The 20,557-nt window shown below is 40.6% G+C and overlaps 1 protein-coding gene across 1 annotated transcript in view; it reads right to left on the bottom strand.

The window, feature by feature from the left end:
• LOC122786346 (piezo-type mechanosensitive ion channel component 2) overlaps positions 1-20,557 on the bottom strand; it is an 89,581-nt gene that overhangs the window by 27,155 nt on the left and 41,869 nt on the right. The window contains exons 9-21 of the mRNA XM_044053001.1: positions 19,222-19,341; positions 18,623-18,658; positions 16,532-16,649; positions 14,685-14,869; positions 13,248-13,478; positions 12,747-12,867; positions 10,996-11,189; positions 10,522-10,670; positions 9,612-9,785; positions 6,021-6,322; positions 2,657-2,817; positions 777-953; positions 527-649 (exon numbers count right to left, since the gene is read on the bottom strand). Coding sequence (XP_043908936.1) covers positions 527-649; positions 777-953; positions 2,657-2,817; positions 6,021-6,322; positions 9,612-9,785; positions 10,522-10,670; positions 10,996-11,189; positions 12,747-12,867; positions 13,248-13,478; positions 14,685-14,869; positions 16,532-16,649; positions 18,623-18,658; positions 19,222-19,341 — 2,091 coding nt within the window. The remainder of the gene's footprint in view (positions 1-526; positions 650-776; positions 954-2,656; positions 2,818-6,020; positions 6,323-9,611; positions 9,786-10,521; positions 10,671-10,995; positions 11,190-12,746; positions 12,868-13,247; positions 13,479-14,684; positions 14,870-16,531; positions 16,650-18,622; positions 18,659-19,221; positions 19,342-20,557) is intronic.

Below are 20,557 nucleotides of genomic sequence, written 5' to 3'. Positions count from 1 at the left end.
CACGTGCCACAGTTTGAGAACGAGTGGAAAGAGAAAATAGAACATTTATAAAAAAATGGTTCATAAATTTAAATAAAATAGCTTCAGTTGCATATGAGTTATGTTCATTCTTAGGTTATCAAGTTATAATGCACACAATTTCATATGCTAAAGAATGAATGAATGTAATTCATTATGGGCTGTACCAAATGAGGATTTTAAATTTTAAGTAGAAAAACATTTAAATAATGAAGCGCATGTCAAGTCTGAAATGTTTCATTTTCAGTTTAGTACTGTGATACAGTAAAAAATAAAGAATTAAACACGTTATTTTTTGCAAATAAAAACAACCTTTTGAGTTGATTCTTGTTTGTTACTATTGTGTTGTTCTCTTTTTACGCTTTCTTCTACTTGGACGGTCCTAATATTCAAGTTTGTGAGGAAAGACTTCTAATCTGTGCAACTTTTGAAGGAATCATTTTGAAAATGTCATGTCTAGAATTGAAATGCAGTTTGCCGTGACAGTGTTTAAAGTTTAAATCTTTACCCTGAGGTAGCCCAGCAGGTCATTAGCCTTGTTCAAGCCCACCCAGTTGGCTGGATCCACGAGTCCATCATACAGCATAGACGTCTTCAGCTCGGCCTCCTGGTCACTCGAGTACCTCTCCGGCTGTGGACGCAAACAGTAACTGTTGGTAGGCGTCACACTAATGACAAAGAAGATCAGAATAACACAGACAGCGCCGCACAATGTGCGACAATTTATACAATTTGTGTTCCCCCGAGCAAATATTTACCAACGAGCAGTTCTTGGAGTAAGACGGAGGGTCTATGGACTTCAGCTGGTACAACATTTTACATACAATGATGACACATGTCCACACAGTGCAAACACTGGAGGCGAGCGGCCGATACTGACTGTAGGGCAGCGCGAAGGCCCACGACGCCAGGAACACAAAGTTGAACAGCGAAACCTGCGCGGGAGACAAAAACACAGCTGAACATAAAGAACATCTATTTTCCCACCGACAAAGACCCATTCAAAATGTGCACAGTGCAGCCCATGGAAAAGTGGAAGAGGAACTTGACTTGTAACCAAAGGGTTGCTGGTTTGAGTCCCCACCAGGTCAAAAAAGGGCTGGGGTACCTGCTGCGCTGCTCAGTAGTGCCTGCTGCTGCTCCTGCTCCTAATTCTAGAACGGTTTCTAGTAGAGCAGGGGTCTCAAACTTGTGGCCCGCCAGTCGATGTCCTACACCTAATTTGAAATTTCTTAAATTCAACATTTAATTATATATAAGTTTGTCTAGTGTTTTAATTACAATTGTTTACAGTTACATGTTGATTTAATGTTTTAATTCTGTTTTTGTTATTTACAGATTCATTTTGCGTCATAAATGTTTTTTGTGGTTGTTGTGAGCGATATATCAGAACAATCACTTTTACTTTGAAATGGTGTGCAAAAGTCATCGTAAATATTTGTCATTGTAACATCATGATGGATTATCAAGATATCATTTGAATTTCTAATCTAAACCGTTCATTTCCCCCTGAATTGTTGGACATTTTTCATTTGACCCCACCCATCTTGACCAGACTAAAAGTTCACAGCACCCCAGGTCATTTTGTAGTAGACGATGGGTTAAATGCAGAGAATGAACTTCCCACTGATAAAGGACTCATTTAAAGGTACAGAGCGTAAAATTTTGTTGAAATTGACACTGAAGGCCTGTTCGGAAGAGATTAGTTTTTACCTCAGGGTAAAAAAAAGTAAGGAAAAATGACCCCCAGGTAATATTAATTCGGCAGTAAATATGTGGATCCTGGGACAGACAGGGAGATTGATACTCCGATTGACCTCCCAGCTGTGGTTAGTTTTACTGAGATTTTTTATCCCGTGTGAATTTGCCATTAATAATACAGATGTCCTGTGGTCAAATGACATTTCTCCATCTACTCCATACATAAAACTAATCCTGTCCAAATAGAGCTTTAGACACACTTAGAAAAAGAGCCTTTTACATTTATATCAGGTTAGCTCTACAGAGGCCAACATTTTAGACCACAATGTTTTTATAGTCGCCCACAAATTAAACATCTTTCGAGTTAAAATGTGTTTTATTTGCACCAAACACCTATTAGTTACAATGAATGGATTTGACCTCTGTATTCTCTGCATTCTTTTTACACACTAGCAGTAAACACACACACAAACAAACCAGGTGCAGCCCTTGCACTGCCCTGGAATTTGAACCGACGACCCTCAAGCCCAATTCCCTTCCACTTGGCCATGGCCTGCCCACAAAACTGGAGCTGAAAACTGGGGGTCAACTATAAATAAAATAAAACTATAAAAAGCTGCTTTTTATAGGAATCTAATCGTCTAATAGTCGGTGGAACTTTTTCAAACTAAACTAAACTCAGTTTTTTCCAAATTCAAAAACTTTGCCCACATAACCCCACGGTATTATCCAAGTCGTCTGTTGGGAAACAAGATAATTGAGAGAGATGAGCAAGAGATGAGCTTCATTTATGCAGAGCCTCGGTGTGAAAACATGCCTCCAGGGACGTGTGGAGGCCTCACACTTCACCACCTGTGATTACAGGCTGCCGAAGACTCAAAGCAAAGCCAAACAGGAACCACAGACAGTCAAACTCTCTGTCTTCAAGTTTCCGTACCTCTTGAACAGAGACCAGGACAATGTAGCAGGACAAGATCTTGATGATGTGGATCTCCAGCAACCACCAGATGAACAGCTGCAGCTTGTGGAAATACTCCAAGAACTTGAGGAAGAGCACGGTCAGACGGTCGACCACCAGATGCCACTTATTCTTCAGATCTAAAGGACACACAGAGATAAAAACCAGGTACAGGTTTTTAAGAGGCTCCTTTGGAAAGTGTTTCCAGGTTTAACATCACGATTACAATAATGTGTCCGCAGTATAAACACTGTTATTTTTCTCACCTGTCGTCTAATTCACAAGCCCAGACTGGAACAGACGTAAAACATTCTAAGTACTTTATGTTTTGCCAAAGTCTGATATTGTTCTGTATCAACATTGTGGATTATTAGGTTGCGAAGTGTGAGGGACCTATTGTTCCTGTTATTATTTTTCTCCGACGTCAGGCTCGTTTTTGAAGGGGTTAATGTGCATAAAAACTCCTGAAATTTGCCACCGAGGTCGGGTCAGCAAAAAATGTGATAGTGATATAGGGCACAAACCCGTTTGTAGCCCCAGGGCTCTATAGCGCCCCCAGAAGTTGGGTCATGGTCAGACAAAACTCGTCAGATAGGGACGAAATTTAGTGAGTGTATCGGGCTTACTCCAAATTTTCTTGAGGAATTTTTGGGGATTTTTTGACATGAGAGACTGTGGCCAAAATTGCGTAAAATGCTAATTTTTTATTCTTTTCTTTTGTGTCTAAGTCGCACATAGTTGTTCCGTTGTTGCTCTCATTATTCCATACAAATTTCTAATGTACTTCCATTAGACAGAAGTCGGCCATATCGGAAAAACAAAAATGGGTAGTCTATGCATTTGAACAAACTCGGGCTAGCACGTTGGGCTAGCACGTTGAGCTAGCCGCGCCAAACTTGGTCCATATGTTCTAGACAAGTTAATGATTAAAAGTTACCAAACAAAGTTGACATTAAAATGGCAGGGAAACTACTTTAAAATTCCACTTTTTTAAAGCATTAACATTAACAGAACTACAGGAAATTTCTCACAGTCATTGGATGTGACGAGTTCGTGGGGCGAGGGCCCTTTCATACTTACTTATACTTACTACTTACTACTTACTATTAATATTATCCAGAAGCACAACATTTACTGTTTACAAAACACATAAAAAGATTAAATTAACACCATGGTGGTGCTTTTGTGACTGTTTGTTGAAATTATCAAGAAATCAATTGGAGAATGCATCAATAATGATGTAAATTCACAGAACCAATAAATGACTAATGAATGTGTTTTCCTCATACACTGCATGGATATTGGAAATATTCCCAAAAATGAGTATTAACAAGCAAATTCCAAACTTTAATGACCTGAGAATAAATACTCTAATATTTGGGTTTTATATTCGCACAAAGGATATAAAAAAAGCTCCTGCCACAGTTTGATGGTGGGTGTATGTTTTCACAAAAGACAGATTATCTCAGCCTTTAATAGAGGCCTCTTTGTTTAGATTAGACACTGTGAGAGCGCATATAGAGCTTTGTATGGCCTGCAGCTCATTATAAATGGAGAGGCCCTGCAGGGTTAGGTTTTATCACCTATTTTATTCTCTGTGTATATAAACAACAGTTTAATTTAGGAGCCGTGTGACTGTCTGTGTAAACATGCTAATGGTTCAGCTTTGGTTAGGGAGATGTAATGGGGGTGAAAGTGAGCCAGGAGCTATGCGACGTGTCAAGAGGAGAAAACCCTGGAGAAGTGGCGAATAAATCCCGTCAAAGGCGACTCTGCTTGAAAAGATTAATTCACTCGAGCAGCTCCTGAAACAGACCCTCGGCCTTCAGAAGTTTGTATGCAGCATACGTCTTCTGAGGAGATGGAGGAGCGACGGGGCCGAGCGAGATGAAAGTGATGTGACACAGGGACGGCAGCACTCTGGTGCGCACGCGTTAATAGACTTTGAAAGAAAACAACAGGATCACATGAGACAGTTAAGTGTTTAAACGCAATGTAATCGGTCTAATGACGGTGTATACATAACACGGGTGACGCGACAAATTACAACCCACACTACTCCAAGTTTGGGTGCTGTCATCGTGTATTCAGCTGGAGCCAGAGTCCCGGGTTCAGTCGTGATCATGGCGTGGAGCCGAAGCATCAGTCACTTTTCCACCAACCGAAACCGTGTAGTGTTGCGCCAAGGCGAGGCGAGGCCATAATTTACCTGGGGAAAATAATCTCTGTAATCTGTGTGGTTTGTCGTTTCCACCGCAGCTTCTGTTACCAAGGATTTGACGCGTGTATTTCTTCATTACCGTAACTCCTATATCTGGCGATCTGTCCAGGGTGTGGTGTGACCCCATCGTTCGCCCTATGTCAGCCGAGACTTGTGGAGGATAAAGCGGTAGAAGACAGACGGATGGATTGCGCCCATATACTTGTCATTACGGTAGAACCTTAGGACTTCCACGGAAACAGTTGAATAACAATATTGAAAGTTAAGTTTATCTTGGTAAAATGCGACAGAATGAAGAACTCACTCATTGAACATTTTTGGACAATTCTAACAGCCATATCATGATGGTCATAAGAGGCTTGAGAGTTCCTGGTAATCTGAAAAGTACTTATTCGTGAGTAGGTGAAAGTTTCGGGGTCATTTCTGTGGAAACACAGAACAAGGGGCCAAGGACCAGATTTAAATAATGGACGGAAACCTCTGGTTTCTTTGACGAGGTTAATCCGGAAGCAAAAATATAGCAATAAGCAACTCCAATTAGTATTTTATTACCTTTTATATCACTATTTTTCTACTAGGTCCCAGGTAATATGTTGTTTCATTTATCATTTTGCATGACTAATCATCTCAAATTCAATACAATCTTTCGAAATATGTCAGAATGGAAGTACAAAGCTGCATTAAATGGGAATTCTTTAGTAAAACACAGTTACATAAAATTTGAAGCTACAGAAACAAACCTTCTCCCAACTCAAAGAAAGACCGAGGAAGTGCTTCATTATTATTATTATTATTGCAGATTGGCTGCAATTTACCATTTGCATCTTCATCACTGAGATGAATGAGGACGGAAGAGTGGGGTGGCAGAGCCAGGGAGTTTGACTGTATAGAATTGCCACATTTAATCACTTTGTGTTTAAGTGATTAAAGCATGAATCAATGAATCGCTGAGCCGACGCTGAATCGACCCAATCTCCCATACGATCAATCATTTGTTAGTTTCACGTCAGTTGTGAAAGAAATTCTTTCCTCTGTGATTTTTGCAAACTAAATGATCAATAACTTGAGTGAAATTGATCCAGTGTGGGTTTTAAATGTTTCCTCGCGTGTTTCCGTCAGTACCTGAGCTCTGCTCGGTGCTGGGCTCTGGCTCGGGCTGGGTCCCTGCACTGCAGTGATGGCTCTCCTCTGTGCTGGACTGCCGCAGGTCGGATAAGCTCCCGGGCTTCTCGCCAGTCGCGTCAGCTTCATCCATCACCACCACCAGTGCCTGCTCCTTCTCTCTCTCTGTGCCCCACTCCCCCTGCTCCTCCTGCTCGTCCTCGGGCCCCGGCTTCAGCTCCGGCTCTCTGGGCAGCGCTGCGTCCACCGAGCTGGCACTGAGCATGGTGAGGTCCGCCAGGCTGCCGTCCTGGTGCACCAGTCTGAAGACGGGTCAGAGAGTATTAACACACGGACACACATGTGCTTTCAGACAAACACACAGTCGTCTGTATTTCTATACCTGTGAGGACTTTCTGTGATGAGTTTAAGGCACATTTGGCATAATAATATTACCTCAAGATCCATTTTTTTTTATCACATCACACAAACTCGGTCAGATTTGCCAACTACGTCCTTATCCACACGGAAACAGAACTTTCCCTGCATGATCTTTTACTCTTTTTGCTCTTAAAGGTTTTCCGTAATCGCGGCATTGTTTCAAGAAATGTTGTCATAAGCATGAAACCCAGAAAAGACTCTAAACACTGTCCTATATATGCCAGAAATAAATGCGATACAGACATGGAAAGGTAACCCTATGACGTCATAATTTGTTGCAAATTTGTTCTATATGTGCTTTTCCAGAAATTCCAAAAAAGATTCTTTGTGGATAAGAGGTAGTACAACTTTTTTGGATTCTACTAAAACTGTTACATCTAACTGTTGTAGTACTGTTACAGTTTTTTTTCTTACATTCTGTTTTTGTCAAATCAAATGTGAAGTACTATATGCTCCTGTAAGTTGATGTCTCAATAACCTGAAATCTCACTCAAATATTGTGTGGATTGAACCTTTAAAACCTGAAGTATTTAGACAGTTTTGGAGGGACAGAGAGAGAGAAAGAGAGAGTCCTCCCTAATTCCCCCGCTCCCTGTCCCCCCACCTGTGCAAAACAGAGAAAACAACATGTTTTAAAGTTGTCATATTTCAAGAACGGCTGATGAACGTTGTTGTTAAATGTTTGGCTTGTGAGCGTCAGGAGGCGTTCGGCAGCTATCACGTTTAAATTTGTAAAAAAAACAGGTGTGAATTGACAGAGAAATGACAGTTTTAAAATCACCCTCGTCTTCATTTATAAAAAAACTCCAATATAGAAATTTATCTGAAAACGTCAAAAAATGTACAAAACATAAACTGTGATTGTTTAAAAACCGTGATGTGTATCAAAACTTTGACTTAGGTGAGAAAAGTCCCAAGTCTTGTGACCCGTTTAAAGTTCCAACCATTCATGTGTATGTGAAAATTATTCGCTAAATTATAACTCAGTAGTTTGCATTGCAGGAGCAGGCACTAACAAAGAAACTGAGGCAAGATTATTTTAAATGTTGTGTGCATTCTGTCCTCACAAGTACGTAAATACAGGACACACTTTTAAAAAAGACTCTGATGCAAAGGTAAGGATGGTGTTTCTCAGCTGTGTGAACATCAGAACATCAGGCGTTGTTATGAAAAAAGCAGTGCACATTCCTTCTGCATTCTTTAAAACAAACTTTATTGTTCTTCTATTGTTTCTGGGGTCGTTATTTTTTTAATTTTAATTGAATTAATTTAATTTTTCTTGCAGCAGCAGCTAATGATGACAGCTGACAGGGAGGCATTAACCCTTTGGATTCGTCTCAGGCAATGGAGTGGGGTCAACAGTCGGGGTTTTTTGTGGCTTGCATGAACCAAACGTAGGCATTTCACGATCCAATGGTCAAACTTACTTGCTCTCTGGAGCGGGGATTTTTTGCTTGATGCTGCTCAGGACGTTACAGTTACAGAACATCACGTTAGTCACACAGAAGAAGGCAAAATGAACAGTGTGTGGGGAGGGAGAGGAGAGATAGAGAAACTGGCACACAGATATCAGCATGAACCAAAATAACTGACACGAAGAATCCTGTGGTTTTGGGGGACAAGCTTTGTCGGGAAGGGAGGTGTCTCAGGAGTTCATCGCACAGAGGGGGAGTGAGGATTATTGGCAAAGATACTCAAAGGGAAGAAGAGTGTTTGCAGATTGAATCATGCTTGACAAAGACGAGGTCTCACAAAGGCCGGACAGTTTGTCAAACTACTGCAGAGAAGGAAAAGAGGGTTTTTCTTTTACTGAGGAAAGGGCTGGGCTGGATACGGGAAGTGTTCAAAAAATTCCAGAAATGTAACCAAGAGGACAGGAGGAGGAGGATACAAGCAAAATAACACAATAAATACATGGGGGGGTTTTAGTGAGGTGTCAAAACAAGAGGAATTTAAGGATTCCAGGCGTTCACTGGTGAACTGTCTCAGACAAAGGTCAAGAGGGCAGACATTAATAATCCGGGAGGAAGTGGGATGTCGGTGGATGATGCCACAGAAAAGCGAGCAAAAATACCCACCTATCCATGATCAGATTGAGTCGCCCGCTGACTTTAGCGTGGCTGCAAAATGGAGAAATGGTGTGCAGAGGAGAGATGAGGGCAGGTCACAGAGACGTGGGCGAGCGAGCGAGCAGCAGACACAACAAACACGGCGACAACAAGGCGACACAGTGAAAAACAAACACGTGAGAGTGTGAACCCTGTCACACAGAGCTGCACAAGAAAGCATGTGACAGATGGTTTAACAGGGTGAGTACATGAGGATTTCCAGTGCCAGTGAGTGACGGATATTTCTAATTTCATGGTTTTTCATGCAAACATAAGATAGTGTGATTTTGGAATAACGTGATCAGGGTTCCCACGCCTTGGTTGACATCAAATTCAAGGACCGAATGTGCAGCTTAATCCTTGGGATCCTTGAGACAGAGATCTTGGAATTTTCATTTCCCAGACATCACCTGGTCACTTTCTCTCTCTTGCTTAAACCATTACTCACTTGTTGCGTAGGCCTTGTCTATGTCCATCAAGGGCAACACAGGTCATGAAACAGTAGGTGGCGTCATAACAAACAAGCAAGACATTTACCTAAATATCAACTTCACTTCTGTCTTGAACAATATTCAAGGACGTTCAATGACCCATGTCTATTTAGGGCAATATTCAAAAATGTTCAAGGGCATTTCATTTTTTTTTTCAAATACACAAACTTTCAAGGATTTCAAGAACCCGTGGGAACCCTGTGTTATGATGTCAGTCCAGTTTTTGCCTCTCAAGTAAAATCACAGTTGTTTTACTATTTCTTACTTTATTACTCTCACATCTGACTTTAGGTGTTGCTGTAAATCACTGTTTTCCAAACTTTTTAATTTGGGGATCATGTTTTAAAAGTGACAAACCATCGCAAGCCAATCCACAATGCTGTAAAAGATGTTCCCGGACGACTGAACTCAATCAGTTTGCTTTCACCAGTTTCTGAGCGGGCAGGTCGTCAGAACTGTTACACAATATACTAGTTCAATTCAATCATTTGAACTTCAACCAAGAACAAAAGAACGAAAGAAAGATCGAAAGACGTCAACAAATGCTGTGTGTGTGTGTGTGTGTGTCTCACCTGTAGATCGTGCTCTGCTCTTTCGCCACCACAGCCTGCAGGTCGGTGAGCTGGAGGAAGCGGTCGTGGAAGTAATGCAAGTGGAGGATACACACAAGCAGGAAGGATGTGGGAATGAAGATCCTGGTGAAGAGCTGGGACACAGTGAACTGCTCCAGACCCAGGTCCTTCAAGCTGCACGCACACACACTTATGTTAGTTTTAATGAAAGTTACAGCAAGAAAAAAAGAAAACACTTGATGGTATAGTGCACATGTAAAACAACACACTGTTTACGACAGAAAATGTTGCCTGATACTGACATGAGCAAATAAGGAAAACTTGTATTTTTTACTCTACACAGACGTTAGAAAAGCTCTATATAAAAAAAGACCATAATACCAACTCTTCTTCTTCTTCTGCTGATTTCATTTGGTAGTAACAAAGATAGTGAGAGGATATGTTGTGGAGTAAAAGTAAAAGTTGCTAGAACAGAGTAAGTTACAGATACATGAATGTTGTACAAAGTATTTGTACTTCATTACATTACAACACCGGCTAGGTTAAGTGTAAAAAAAAGCCTTAAATACAGAGAAGTCTGTGGTCTCACTCACAAACTTCACTCCTTCTCACAACAACATATAGAGATTTATCAATTAGTACTGATGAGTATTTGTGTCAATAATACTTTATAGTCACTTTATAGTTTGGTTTACTTGAAGCACTTACTTACTTCTAGCTCTTGTTTGGACCCAAATGTTGAAATGCACTTATTGTAAGTCGCTTTGGATAAAAGTGTCTGCTAAATGACATGTAATGTAATGTAATAAGCAGGACTGGTGTCTAATGATAGCCTTGTGGCGATTGCCAAATTATTGATTTAATGATTTCCTCAATCCTGGAGAAAATCACTGACAAAGGATCAGCTCACCTCTGTTTGTCCATGCCTAACATGTTGGACCAGAACTCCACGGAGCCTTTGAACTGGAAGGTGTAGACCAGCGTGAGCACCAGCATGGTGTACATTACCACCGACATCCAGAAGTACTTGAGGATCCTCCTCCACCACTCGTAGTGCACCTGGAAGAGGGAAAAGAATGGAAGAGAAAGTGAATAACAGGGACCTTAACAGCTTTAATGAATCAACCTGAAACGAGGGAGGCGAGGGGACATGTGGATTTAGGGCGACTTTAATGTGGCGGTTGAAGATATAAAACAGTCAGGAATACTCGGTGGATTATGAGGCCTGCTGTACACAAACTTTATGACGCCCATAAAATTGTCAGCACCTTCTGTTTTTGGGGAAATTGGATTTGGAGACTTGACAGCGTCCCACCCATGTGCTAAATCTGAAAACTTTCTTTTGTCTTGCTCTGACAGGACATGATGTGTGTGTGTTTGGTACCTGGTAGAGAGCCACGCAGGAGAGGAACATCATCATGTAGATGATCTTGTACATGACGATGGTTCCCTCGAAGCTGACGAAGAAGAACATGCCGCCGCAGATGTAGATCCAGTATTTCACCAGCATGGCCATGACCATGCTGCCCAGGACGTGCATGATGTCCTGTTCGCCTCGGTCTTCAGAGTCCTCCTCCTCTATATAACACAGCAGCCAATCACAAAAGTGTTTCTGCTTTCTGTTTTTCCAGAGCATATAACATAGTAGGACCTTGTGTGTCTGTGCTTATTTTGCTCCTTTTTTGTCCTTCTTTTGTTGTAATAAATAAATAAATCATAAACGTATCCGTATTTTTGTAGCATTTTTCTAGTCTTGACGATAACAATATATGTATTCTGTGGGTAATGGGGGCGGGACTAGATAAGCTTTTGCTTCTCCTGCTTTCCCTTTCGGTTATTTGTATTGTGTGGACTACACTAAGATGATGTGTGATGATGAGTGATCTAACTGACATGACTGAAATAAACATTTAAATAAATAAATAAATAAATAAATAACTCAGAGCACCAGGAGTAATTTCGGGTTCTTGCCCAAGGACACATCCACCTGTGAGCTGGGAGCCGGGGATCGAACTTTTGAAAGGAATACTTCACCGATTTGCATTTAACTTTGTATTACTAGAATAGGGGTAGTATTTAAATATCTTCATTCTTGGTCCAAGGCTTGAAACTGCAACGCTAATTCTGCACTTTTCCCACAATGTAAACAGTGTCCGCCATCTTTGCTAACAGTTACGCTAATAGGACCAAGTGTCACTGGAGGACACATAACAGAGAAAAGAATGAAGATATTTCTTGACTCAGGGGAAACTGAGGTTGGGATCACAATTTTAGCTAAATGCTAATCGGTGAAGTATTCCTTTAATCTTCTACTATGAAGACAATGATCTGCACCCAAACTACCAGAAATGGATTTGGACCGACCCTGAAGGCTTAGACCAGGGATGTCCAGACTACAGCCCGCAGGTGAGATGTTGTGCGGCGTGCAGCTTCGGTTTTATAACGTATTATTTATGGCCAGGGACAGATTTGTACAAAAATGTTATGTGTAAAGAAAGGCCACCATTGGCCCCCCAGAAATCTTCACATTATCAAATATGGCCCTCGTTCAAAAAAGGTTTGGACAAGTGACTGTGTAGTTATACTAAAAGTCTCCCAAACAATGAAAAGAAACCTTTACATGATAGTTCAGTAATAACATGGTGATAATGTGTATTCATTTTGTAATAAGGAGGTAATAGCATCCTTTTTGGAATGTAATAGTGGGACAGTAAGAGATAATATTACAGTAATATATTACAGTAACATGTTTCTGACGAAATAGTTTGACCGTTAGAATTGACCGTGTATTCACCTTCACATATTTGTGAATAAATATTGGAGTTGAAATTCATCCCCATTATGTCCTGCACACACGTTTTATTTTGTTTATATTATGTTTAATGCATTGACTTATTCCCTGAAAACAACTGTTACATTTATGTGTAATAACATCAAATGAGGGCTGATAAAGTCTCATCTAGGAGAAGTAGTCACTGAGCAGAGCCTAATAGAGTAATGGGGGGTTGGGTAACTTGGTCCTGACTTGACCTGGTGAGGATTCAAACTGGCAACCCTCTGGTTACCTGTATCACTGTAGTTCCCCAAAAAATGCTTCACAACGACAGTCTGCAAAAACAAGATTCCCGAGCTTACCCTTCTTCTCCTGGTCCTCCACGTGAACGTCTGAGAGGCCGGCGCTGTCGTCCTTTTGTTTTTCCCATCGCTCGGTGAGCGTTTGTCTCAGCAGCAGCCAGAAGCTCAGCAGACACAGGACCTACACACAACAGAGCAACCAACAAATCATTAGCATTTAACAGGAGACACAACTTGTTTATACACTTAATCAGAATGGAGTTTTTTAAACTCCTGCATTGAGTTGTCTAAACTATCAGTGCGTGTGTGACATCCATCTGAGACTTTAAATAAACTTTGAAATACAGTTTTGCCCCAGATGTGAAAGAGAAGACGTATGAGGTGCGGTGATTTAAATATAACGGGATGAGTGAGACACTTTCAGTCGCTGCCAACATGAAAGGATTGGAGCGCGTCCAGAATATGTCCAAATACTACAAACGTGGCTTTGTTTTATTTGACAGAATTTCTATCGTCAATAGTCTTGCGTCTGTCGCTTTGCTTTGCTCACGTTCCACAAACCTTGGACGAGAGCGAGTGGAAGGGGTTCCTCTTCTTCACGAAGAAGCCCGGGACCTCGGGCATGTCCTCGAAGCTCCAGATGTACTGCAGGACGATCAGCAGGTTGCCGTAGGCGACCATGAAGGGCGACGACAGCATGGCGTAGCGCCGCCGGTCCCTCACCATCCACAGCATGCACGACCAGATAAGGAAGACAAACGTGAGCCAGCTGACGTACGTGATGCTCCACGCCTGAGGAGCAAAAATAACAACAACAAACAAATGCTGCATGAATAATAAATAGGTGAGTATGAGAAGTGACCTTTGGGTATTTGGGCTCATTTTTTATTTGCAGACATACAAACATGACAAGTTTTGACTGCTCAGAAAACGACATTATTCATTAATTTGTGTTTTTCTTCTTTTCTTTCTCTATTTCCACAGATTTACACCAGTTCAATTTTATTACTTTCCTTTTTTTTAACCTACATTCTTCTGGGATGATGGTTTTGGGGGCAGCCAGAGTGGTTTTGAATGAGGGAGAACAGAATCAAGTCTAGATCTCTCTGCAGTCTATATTCAAATTAAATTAATGTCCCGTTTTTTGTTTGTATGGAACAAGAGGAAATCGAAAGTTATGCAACTTTTAACCAAAAAAAGGGGGGAAAAATATATAAAATCTTAATTTTATGAGTTCCGAGGTGAACATATGAGCAGCAGAGTCTCCACTATATCTAATTTTATGTATGTTGTTAAAAGTTTTACTAAAAAATTAAAAATCACATTAAGGCCCAATCACAATGTTAAGTGAACATCATTGGAAATAATACATCTTGACCATTATTATAAATTGTATTATAGTGTGCAGTAAGGAAGGTTTAAGTGCTGTAGTTTTTAATATTTATGAATAAGATAAACTTGAGTCCAACAACAAGCAACAGTGCTTAAACTGAGCTTGTTTTTATTTTTTACACAACATTTTCGACTGTTATTAATAGAAATTAATGACTAATACACGCTGCAATCTGAGTTTCCAAGTCATCATCGAAATCAAACCAAGATTCTGTTCTTTGTCAAACTATGATTCATCCAGGAATGTCCTCTTTTTAAATCATATCATATTAAAAGTGCTCAGAGTGTCTCAGAGTGGTTCAGTGCTTTGCTCAAGGGCATATTGGTCTTAAGTCAATAAAGGAAGCAGTGATACTTGGTGACCAAACTCTGTGGCTTTGAACTTGTCCAGATTAGAGTTATTTTGCTGCTTTTGTGAGTCATACTCAACTATAAATACATACTGGGTAAAAGCAGCCATGTCTCCATTAGCATTTTTTGAAAAAAAAAAGTAAGATCTGTGTTTTTTCTCTTGTCGGGTCAGTTTTAAATGCACAAATACTTACTTACTTAACTTTCTGTACTTCCTATGTTACCCCACCTGTGGGCTGCGTTACTAAAACTCACCATCATGGCGATGAGAGCGCAGATGTAGCTCTGTTTCATGATGAAATGGAAGACTTTGACCATGGCGCTCACTCCTCTCTGCTTTATCCCGTCCTCGCTTCCCTCAGACTTCTCTTCGCCGCTGCCGTCCAGCGCCAAATCCTCCGGGGGCAAATACACTTCGTACACACTTTCATCCTTCTTCTCTGGTTGGAGAACACACACGACACTTGGATAGTTACTGTAGAGTCACCGGTAGCATGAAGCAATCAACACCATTTTGGCAGGAAGTGTACACCTGCCATCATATACAGTATACCAGGTTTTATGTGACTGTTTACTGCGGGGGCTGTATTCATTAAAAAGTGAAGATTGTGATTATCTATTGTGTCCTGGGAGGACAAAACAGTCAGGGACAAGCAAACGAGGTCAGCAGAGATCCCAGGAGGCAGCAGATAAGAGCCGCGTTAAGCTAGCAAAGACGACGGAACCCGTTCATATCAGGTGAAGAATCAGAAGGATCCTACAGCAACTGAAGGAGTTGTTACTATTATTAATTCAATATCTATTTACTTTACACACACATGCATTGTGATGTCAAAGGGTTCTCCAGAGCGGGACAAGGGAATGTCAAGTAGGTCTGGAACAATGACCATGGATTTAGAGTGCACTCTGACGGTTTAGAACCGGCACTGGCACTGTTAGTTTTTTCTGCCCACATGGCGGAGATAACAAACCACATGGCAGCCATGTGGTTTGGAATTTAACTTCTGCACAGTTTTGAAAGTTTTAAAATCACAAGAAAACAGTTGTTGAAAAAGAAAGGTAACGTCCAACAAGTCCGAGTCCAGTTCGACTGAGCGTATACATGCAAGAGTTATCAGACCATCAATCGCAATATCCAGGTATGTTAGTCCGACTAAGACTAGCGTGATATTGTTTATTTACGTGACATTAAGGAAACCAAATTATTGTCCTAGTCCGACTAAAATCCGACTTTTAACATGCATGTACATGCACTAAATGCACTATTTGTTTAACAATAAATTTGTTGTACACATAGCACTGTTCTAATTTTGTATGTGGACATGTAGCTTATGCCGTGTACCGTCTCCAGTGCGTAGCTCGCGCGCTACCAATAGCTCCCGGTCCCTTTCCAAGTCGCTCGCAAAAGGTTTCAATAATCAAGCACAAATTTCAAGCTTACATTTACATCCAATCTAGCTCAGAGATGTCCCGTTGTCAGTCAAACAGTTGCCTCAGTTTTTAAAGTTTTTACATCACAAGAAAACAGTTGTTGAAAAAGAAATGTAGGCGTTGACACATCAGACGCCTGAACCGTCACACAAGTAACCCTAACCACTTGTGTCACAAAAAGCGTCATCTAAAAACACTAACTTCCAATAACGCAACAACAAGCTGTTTCTTGTATTGGACACACAGACACAACCTGCCTTGTCTTCACATTATTCAAACTCCACACGCCCACTTTGTAATAACACAGGCTTGTTGGTAAAAGAATGGCCCTTCAATAACTTCACAAACCTGATTCAGAATCGTGGAAGAGAGCAAAACAACCATTATATATTCTACTGTGGCAGTTGTATTATAATTCATATAGTAATAAAGCAGCATTTTTATGATGTAGTTGTTGGACACTGTGCTTCTTGACTCATTGATGATTATAAACAGTGTTATTTCTCCTGACAGTTAACAATAACTGTGGCAGTAAATTAACAATTTTTTATTCATTTTTACTATAAACTGCATTTTTATTATGTAACGTCGACGTTTACAACACTGGAAAAACAAGCTTTAATTCATCATCAACTGGGCTTAAAAGTTTGAATAGACTGAAATCAGCTCACCTGTGCCATCGTTGGGCTGGTCCATTTTATACTGCGGGGTGGAATATAAGTCCAGACAGACCGGTCCATTCTCGGTCGTGACAAACTCGAAGGACGTCCCGTTTGACGTGGGCACGGCCTGGGGACCGACGTTCAAAAATTAAAAACCTCATTTCTGCAAACGTTACAAGAAGAACTGCTGTGATGTGGGATTAAAACGACTGCACAGAATTCTGCCTCACAAAGACAAACACGCCACGACGACAATTATGCGCTTCAATTATTTACCAACTGGATATTTTGCGGTTAAGCTATTATTTCTTAATTACAGAAGCGGCTTTATGAAAACACTTTGTGACTTGGTGAGGCAGTAAAAAGGGCATTTCGTTTTCCCTTTACTTTTCACACTGCACATTCTTTTATTATGTACTCATATGTGTATTTAAACATCTATCTATCCTGGCAATTAGAAAATCCCTTTATTACAATGCTAATGCAAGGCTTTAGCGTCGTTTACAGCCATTTTTATTATGAAATTCCCTCTCTGTGTTAACTTAATGAGACTCTGCAGACAGGAGAGAGGCATAACTGTACTGAAAAGACCTTTAAACTTTTAAAATGGAGTGATAGACCTTGGGCTAAATCACACTTCTGAGGCATCTTATTAGCTTCAGAGATGAATCGATTCAATGTGTTATTCAGAGTCAGGAGGAGTGACTTTGTGGTTAAAAGTGGGGCTGAACAATTAGACACTTTGAAGAATCGCAATAAACAAAACACAAAGGCTGCGATTAATGGTTAATGGATGAACGAACTGTAAAAGTAGTTACTGACTGTTTTGATGATCAAATAATCAGTTGAAGTTCCTTGTATTCAGATTTTTAAGACAGTAAACTGAATATCTTTGATCTGTGGAGTTGAGGAGGAGATCCTTCTACGATGGCTGCTGAGGCCGTAGTCTGACTAAGACGGGCAATTGGACAACTTGCCGAGTCTAACTATACATGCTGGGTTGAAAATCGATTTATTGGCCGATGGATCGTGCTGTGGTTCTGTATGTTTCATACCTGCTGTACATGTTAACCGTGATACAAATTAGACCGAGCATGGTGGTTGTCTTGTTGTCCAAAGAAAGACACCGCCGTAAGATTTCCACCAACAGTTACTGCACTTTATACGTTATCTACTTCTACTTCCGGGTCAATGACTGAGAACGACAAGTCCAACTCCAGTCCGAAGCGTATACATGCAGGAGTAATCGGACTATCAATCGCAATATCCAGGTATGTTAGTCTGACTAAGACTAGCTCGATTTTAGTCACGCTAACATGTTTACATATGACAGAAAACTGACTTAGTCCGACTAAAATCCGACTTTTAAACATGCACGTAAACACACTAATTACACTATATTTGTTTAACAATAAATCAGTTGTGCACATAGTACTGTGATATTTTTGCCGTGTCCAGTGCGTAGCTCGCGCGCTACCAATAGCTCCCGGCCCCTTTCCAAGTCGCTTGCAAAAGGTTTCAATAATCGAGCACAAATTTCCAGCTGACAAACTCAAGAGGTGTCCCCATCCTTCTAACATTACATGATTATTTGCCAATTAGTTAGTCAATCAAACAGTTGCCACTGCTGTCAGCAACAATGACCGCGACAACGGCTAATACTTGAGGAGGGTATTATGTGAGGCCCAAATGTGAGTTTGTAAATGATCAGGTAAAACTAGCTCATTCAGTTTGTTTGGGTTTAAATAAGCAAAAAGAATAAATGTTAAAAAAGGGTTAGAGACCCCTGGTGTAGAGTGTTATTATTGACTAGTATCGCTAACAATGACTAGCCCAAGATATGTTCGCACCCATGAAATTCACTCCCAATTCCAACCACTGAATTTAAGAGTTGTTCGTAGCGCAGTATTTAGTACACGGGGTTACTGCGACAGCCCCGACCTGCAGAAAACTCGCACCATGGAGATCGAGCTAAGAGCGGCGTTGTGTGCAGTGTGAAAAGCACTTTGCAGTGACTCCTTCTTCCTTGTACAAAGGCTGTGAGGAGCATGAATGGGGGTGAGAAGCACAGATTTAAGACACATCCAGAGCAGCTCCCACCTCAGTCGTACTGATGCCATCCTGGGTGGAGAGGAGCTGGGAGGAGAAGGAAAAAAAGAAGAAGCATACAAGACAAGGTGTGTTATCGATGAGCGGCCGAAGTCAAAGGCCTCCTTGTTCTTTATAGTCGCTGATAAGCAGGAACAAAGCAGGAGCAGCATTACTCTTGTAAATCGAGCCTATCGCTCATCTGTGTCTGTACAACCTAAAAGCTTTTAAACCTCAGGAGGTGGACGGTGGAGACAGACTACTTTCCTTCCTTAATATGGGAACAAGGTCAGTGTGTGTGTGTGTGTGTGTGTGTGTTTACAGCCGAACCTCCTGAGTCTACTCAGAAGGTGAAAAGAGCAACAGCTCGAGTTTACAGTTTAACAAAGACTCGATTTCCTGTTATTATCCGTTACCTATTATCTGTTATTAGCTATGATTTGTAAAGAACGCAAACCAGGAAGTGTGCTGTGTTTGTTCTGAAGGAATGCAAAGTTGATGAAATACTTGAAGCCACTCGTGTTGTTTACAGTGTGAATCATACGGCACATTGGCTTTGATGACTTCAGTGATCTGTGCTTTGTCAGGCATGTGTTGTCACCCTCGCGTACGTTTTTCTCATCGGTGCCCTGACGCGACTCCCACCACAGCTGCCGCTTCCTGTTGGCCGAGTTACTGGTTCTGTTTCCAACCAGATCCTCCTCCTCGCACACATTGCTGTCTTTGTCGTCCTGAAACAACAGTGATAGACACTTTAGACGATGTATATTGGCACAGGCTCAGTCCAGAAGGACGGTTTTAATTAACCTCTCAGTGGTGCATCTGAGCAACCTTTAACATTATCTACATTTGTGTCCACACATTATTCTGCATTTCATCAAGAAAAAGCAATCCTTCTGACAGCGTGCAAGTACCACAAAAGGAAAAAAACATAAAGGCAAAGGCATTCTCTTCGGTTCCCTTTGTTCTAGGTGCAGTTTCCTGCGTTTCAGGGATTTGAGAGCACGCATCCTCACACAAGACTGAATAATGTTGTACCAGGAAATGCCCACAGAATTATTGAAAGAGGTTATATTACAAACAATACATTGAGTTGAGTACAGAGAACACACTTAAAGCATGTGATTTTCAGTGTGATTTTTTTTTGTTGTGTGACAGCTGCAGTAATAAGCAGCACTAATGCCTGACGAAGAATTACACTTTATATTGTTGGGTCTTATACACTGTAAAAAAAGAATTAATACCTTGAATTAATTAAGTTAATTTAAACTAATGTAAACAATATAGGTATAATGTATAACAATACATATCATAAGAGGACAACTGGCTTAATTTAGCTTGGATATATGCATTTTCTTTTTTTAAAAGTTTGCCAACCATTTACTTTTTTCAGTGCACGCAATTTCAATATCGGACAATCAATAATGAATGTTATAGAGCTGCTATGTGAAACGTTCTCGGTATACTTGGATTGTGTGCTTCTTCCACCTTGTCTGCTTAATCTAGATTTGTCGGCTTTTATATATATGTACACAAGTATATATATATGTATATACACATATATATATATACATATATAGAGTGAGACATACTGCTAGGTAGGTAACGGCAGGTAATTTTATCTTTATTACATTTTTTTGTTTTGTTTTAAATAATAATAATAACAATTTGTTCAAGCATTTTTTCATTCTTTGTAGAGGTGTCCTAAACAGCCTGCACAATGTTTATTAAAATAAATATTTTAAATCAAGAATTTTTGCCCCAAACAACGTCAAGGTAAATTGAAATGCTGGCAGCAAACAAGAGCCATTAGGAAATTGTGTGATTTATTATTCGATTCATCGACTAATCATTTGAATAATTGATGACTGTTGTTAGTAGCATCCTTACCACAGACATGAACAGAATAACTGCTACACTGATAACCACAGAGAATCATGTGGAGCA

Source organism: Solea senegalensis, linkage group LG1, assembly GCF_019176455.1.
Source record: "Solea senegalensis isolate Sse05_10M linkage group LG1, IFAPA_SoseM_1, whole genome shotgun sequence".
Lineage (NCBI taxonomy): Eukaryota > Metazoa > Chordata > Actinopteri > Pleuronectiformes > Soleidae > Solea > Solea senegalensis.
The sequence above is the reverse complement of the archived record's forward strand: the minus strand, read 5'-3'. Positions and strand labels throughout refer to the sequence as shown.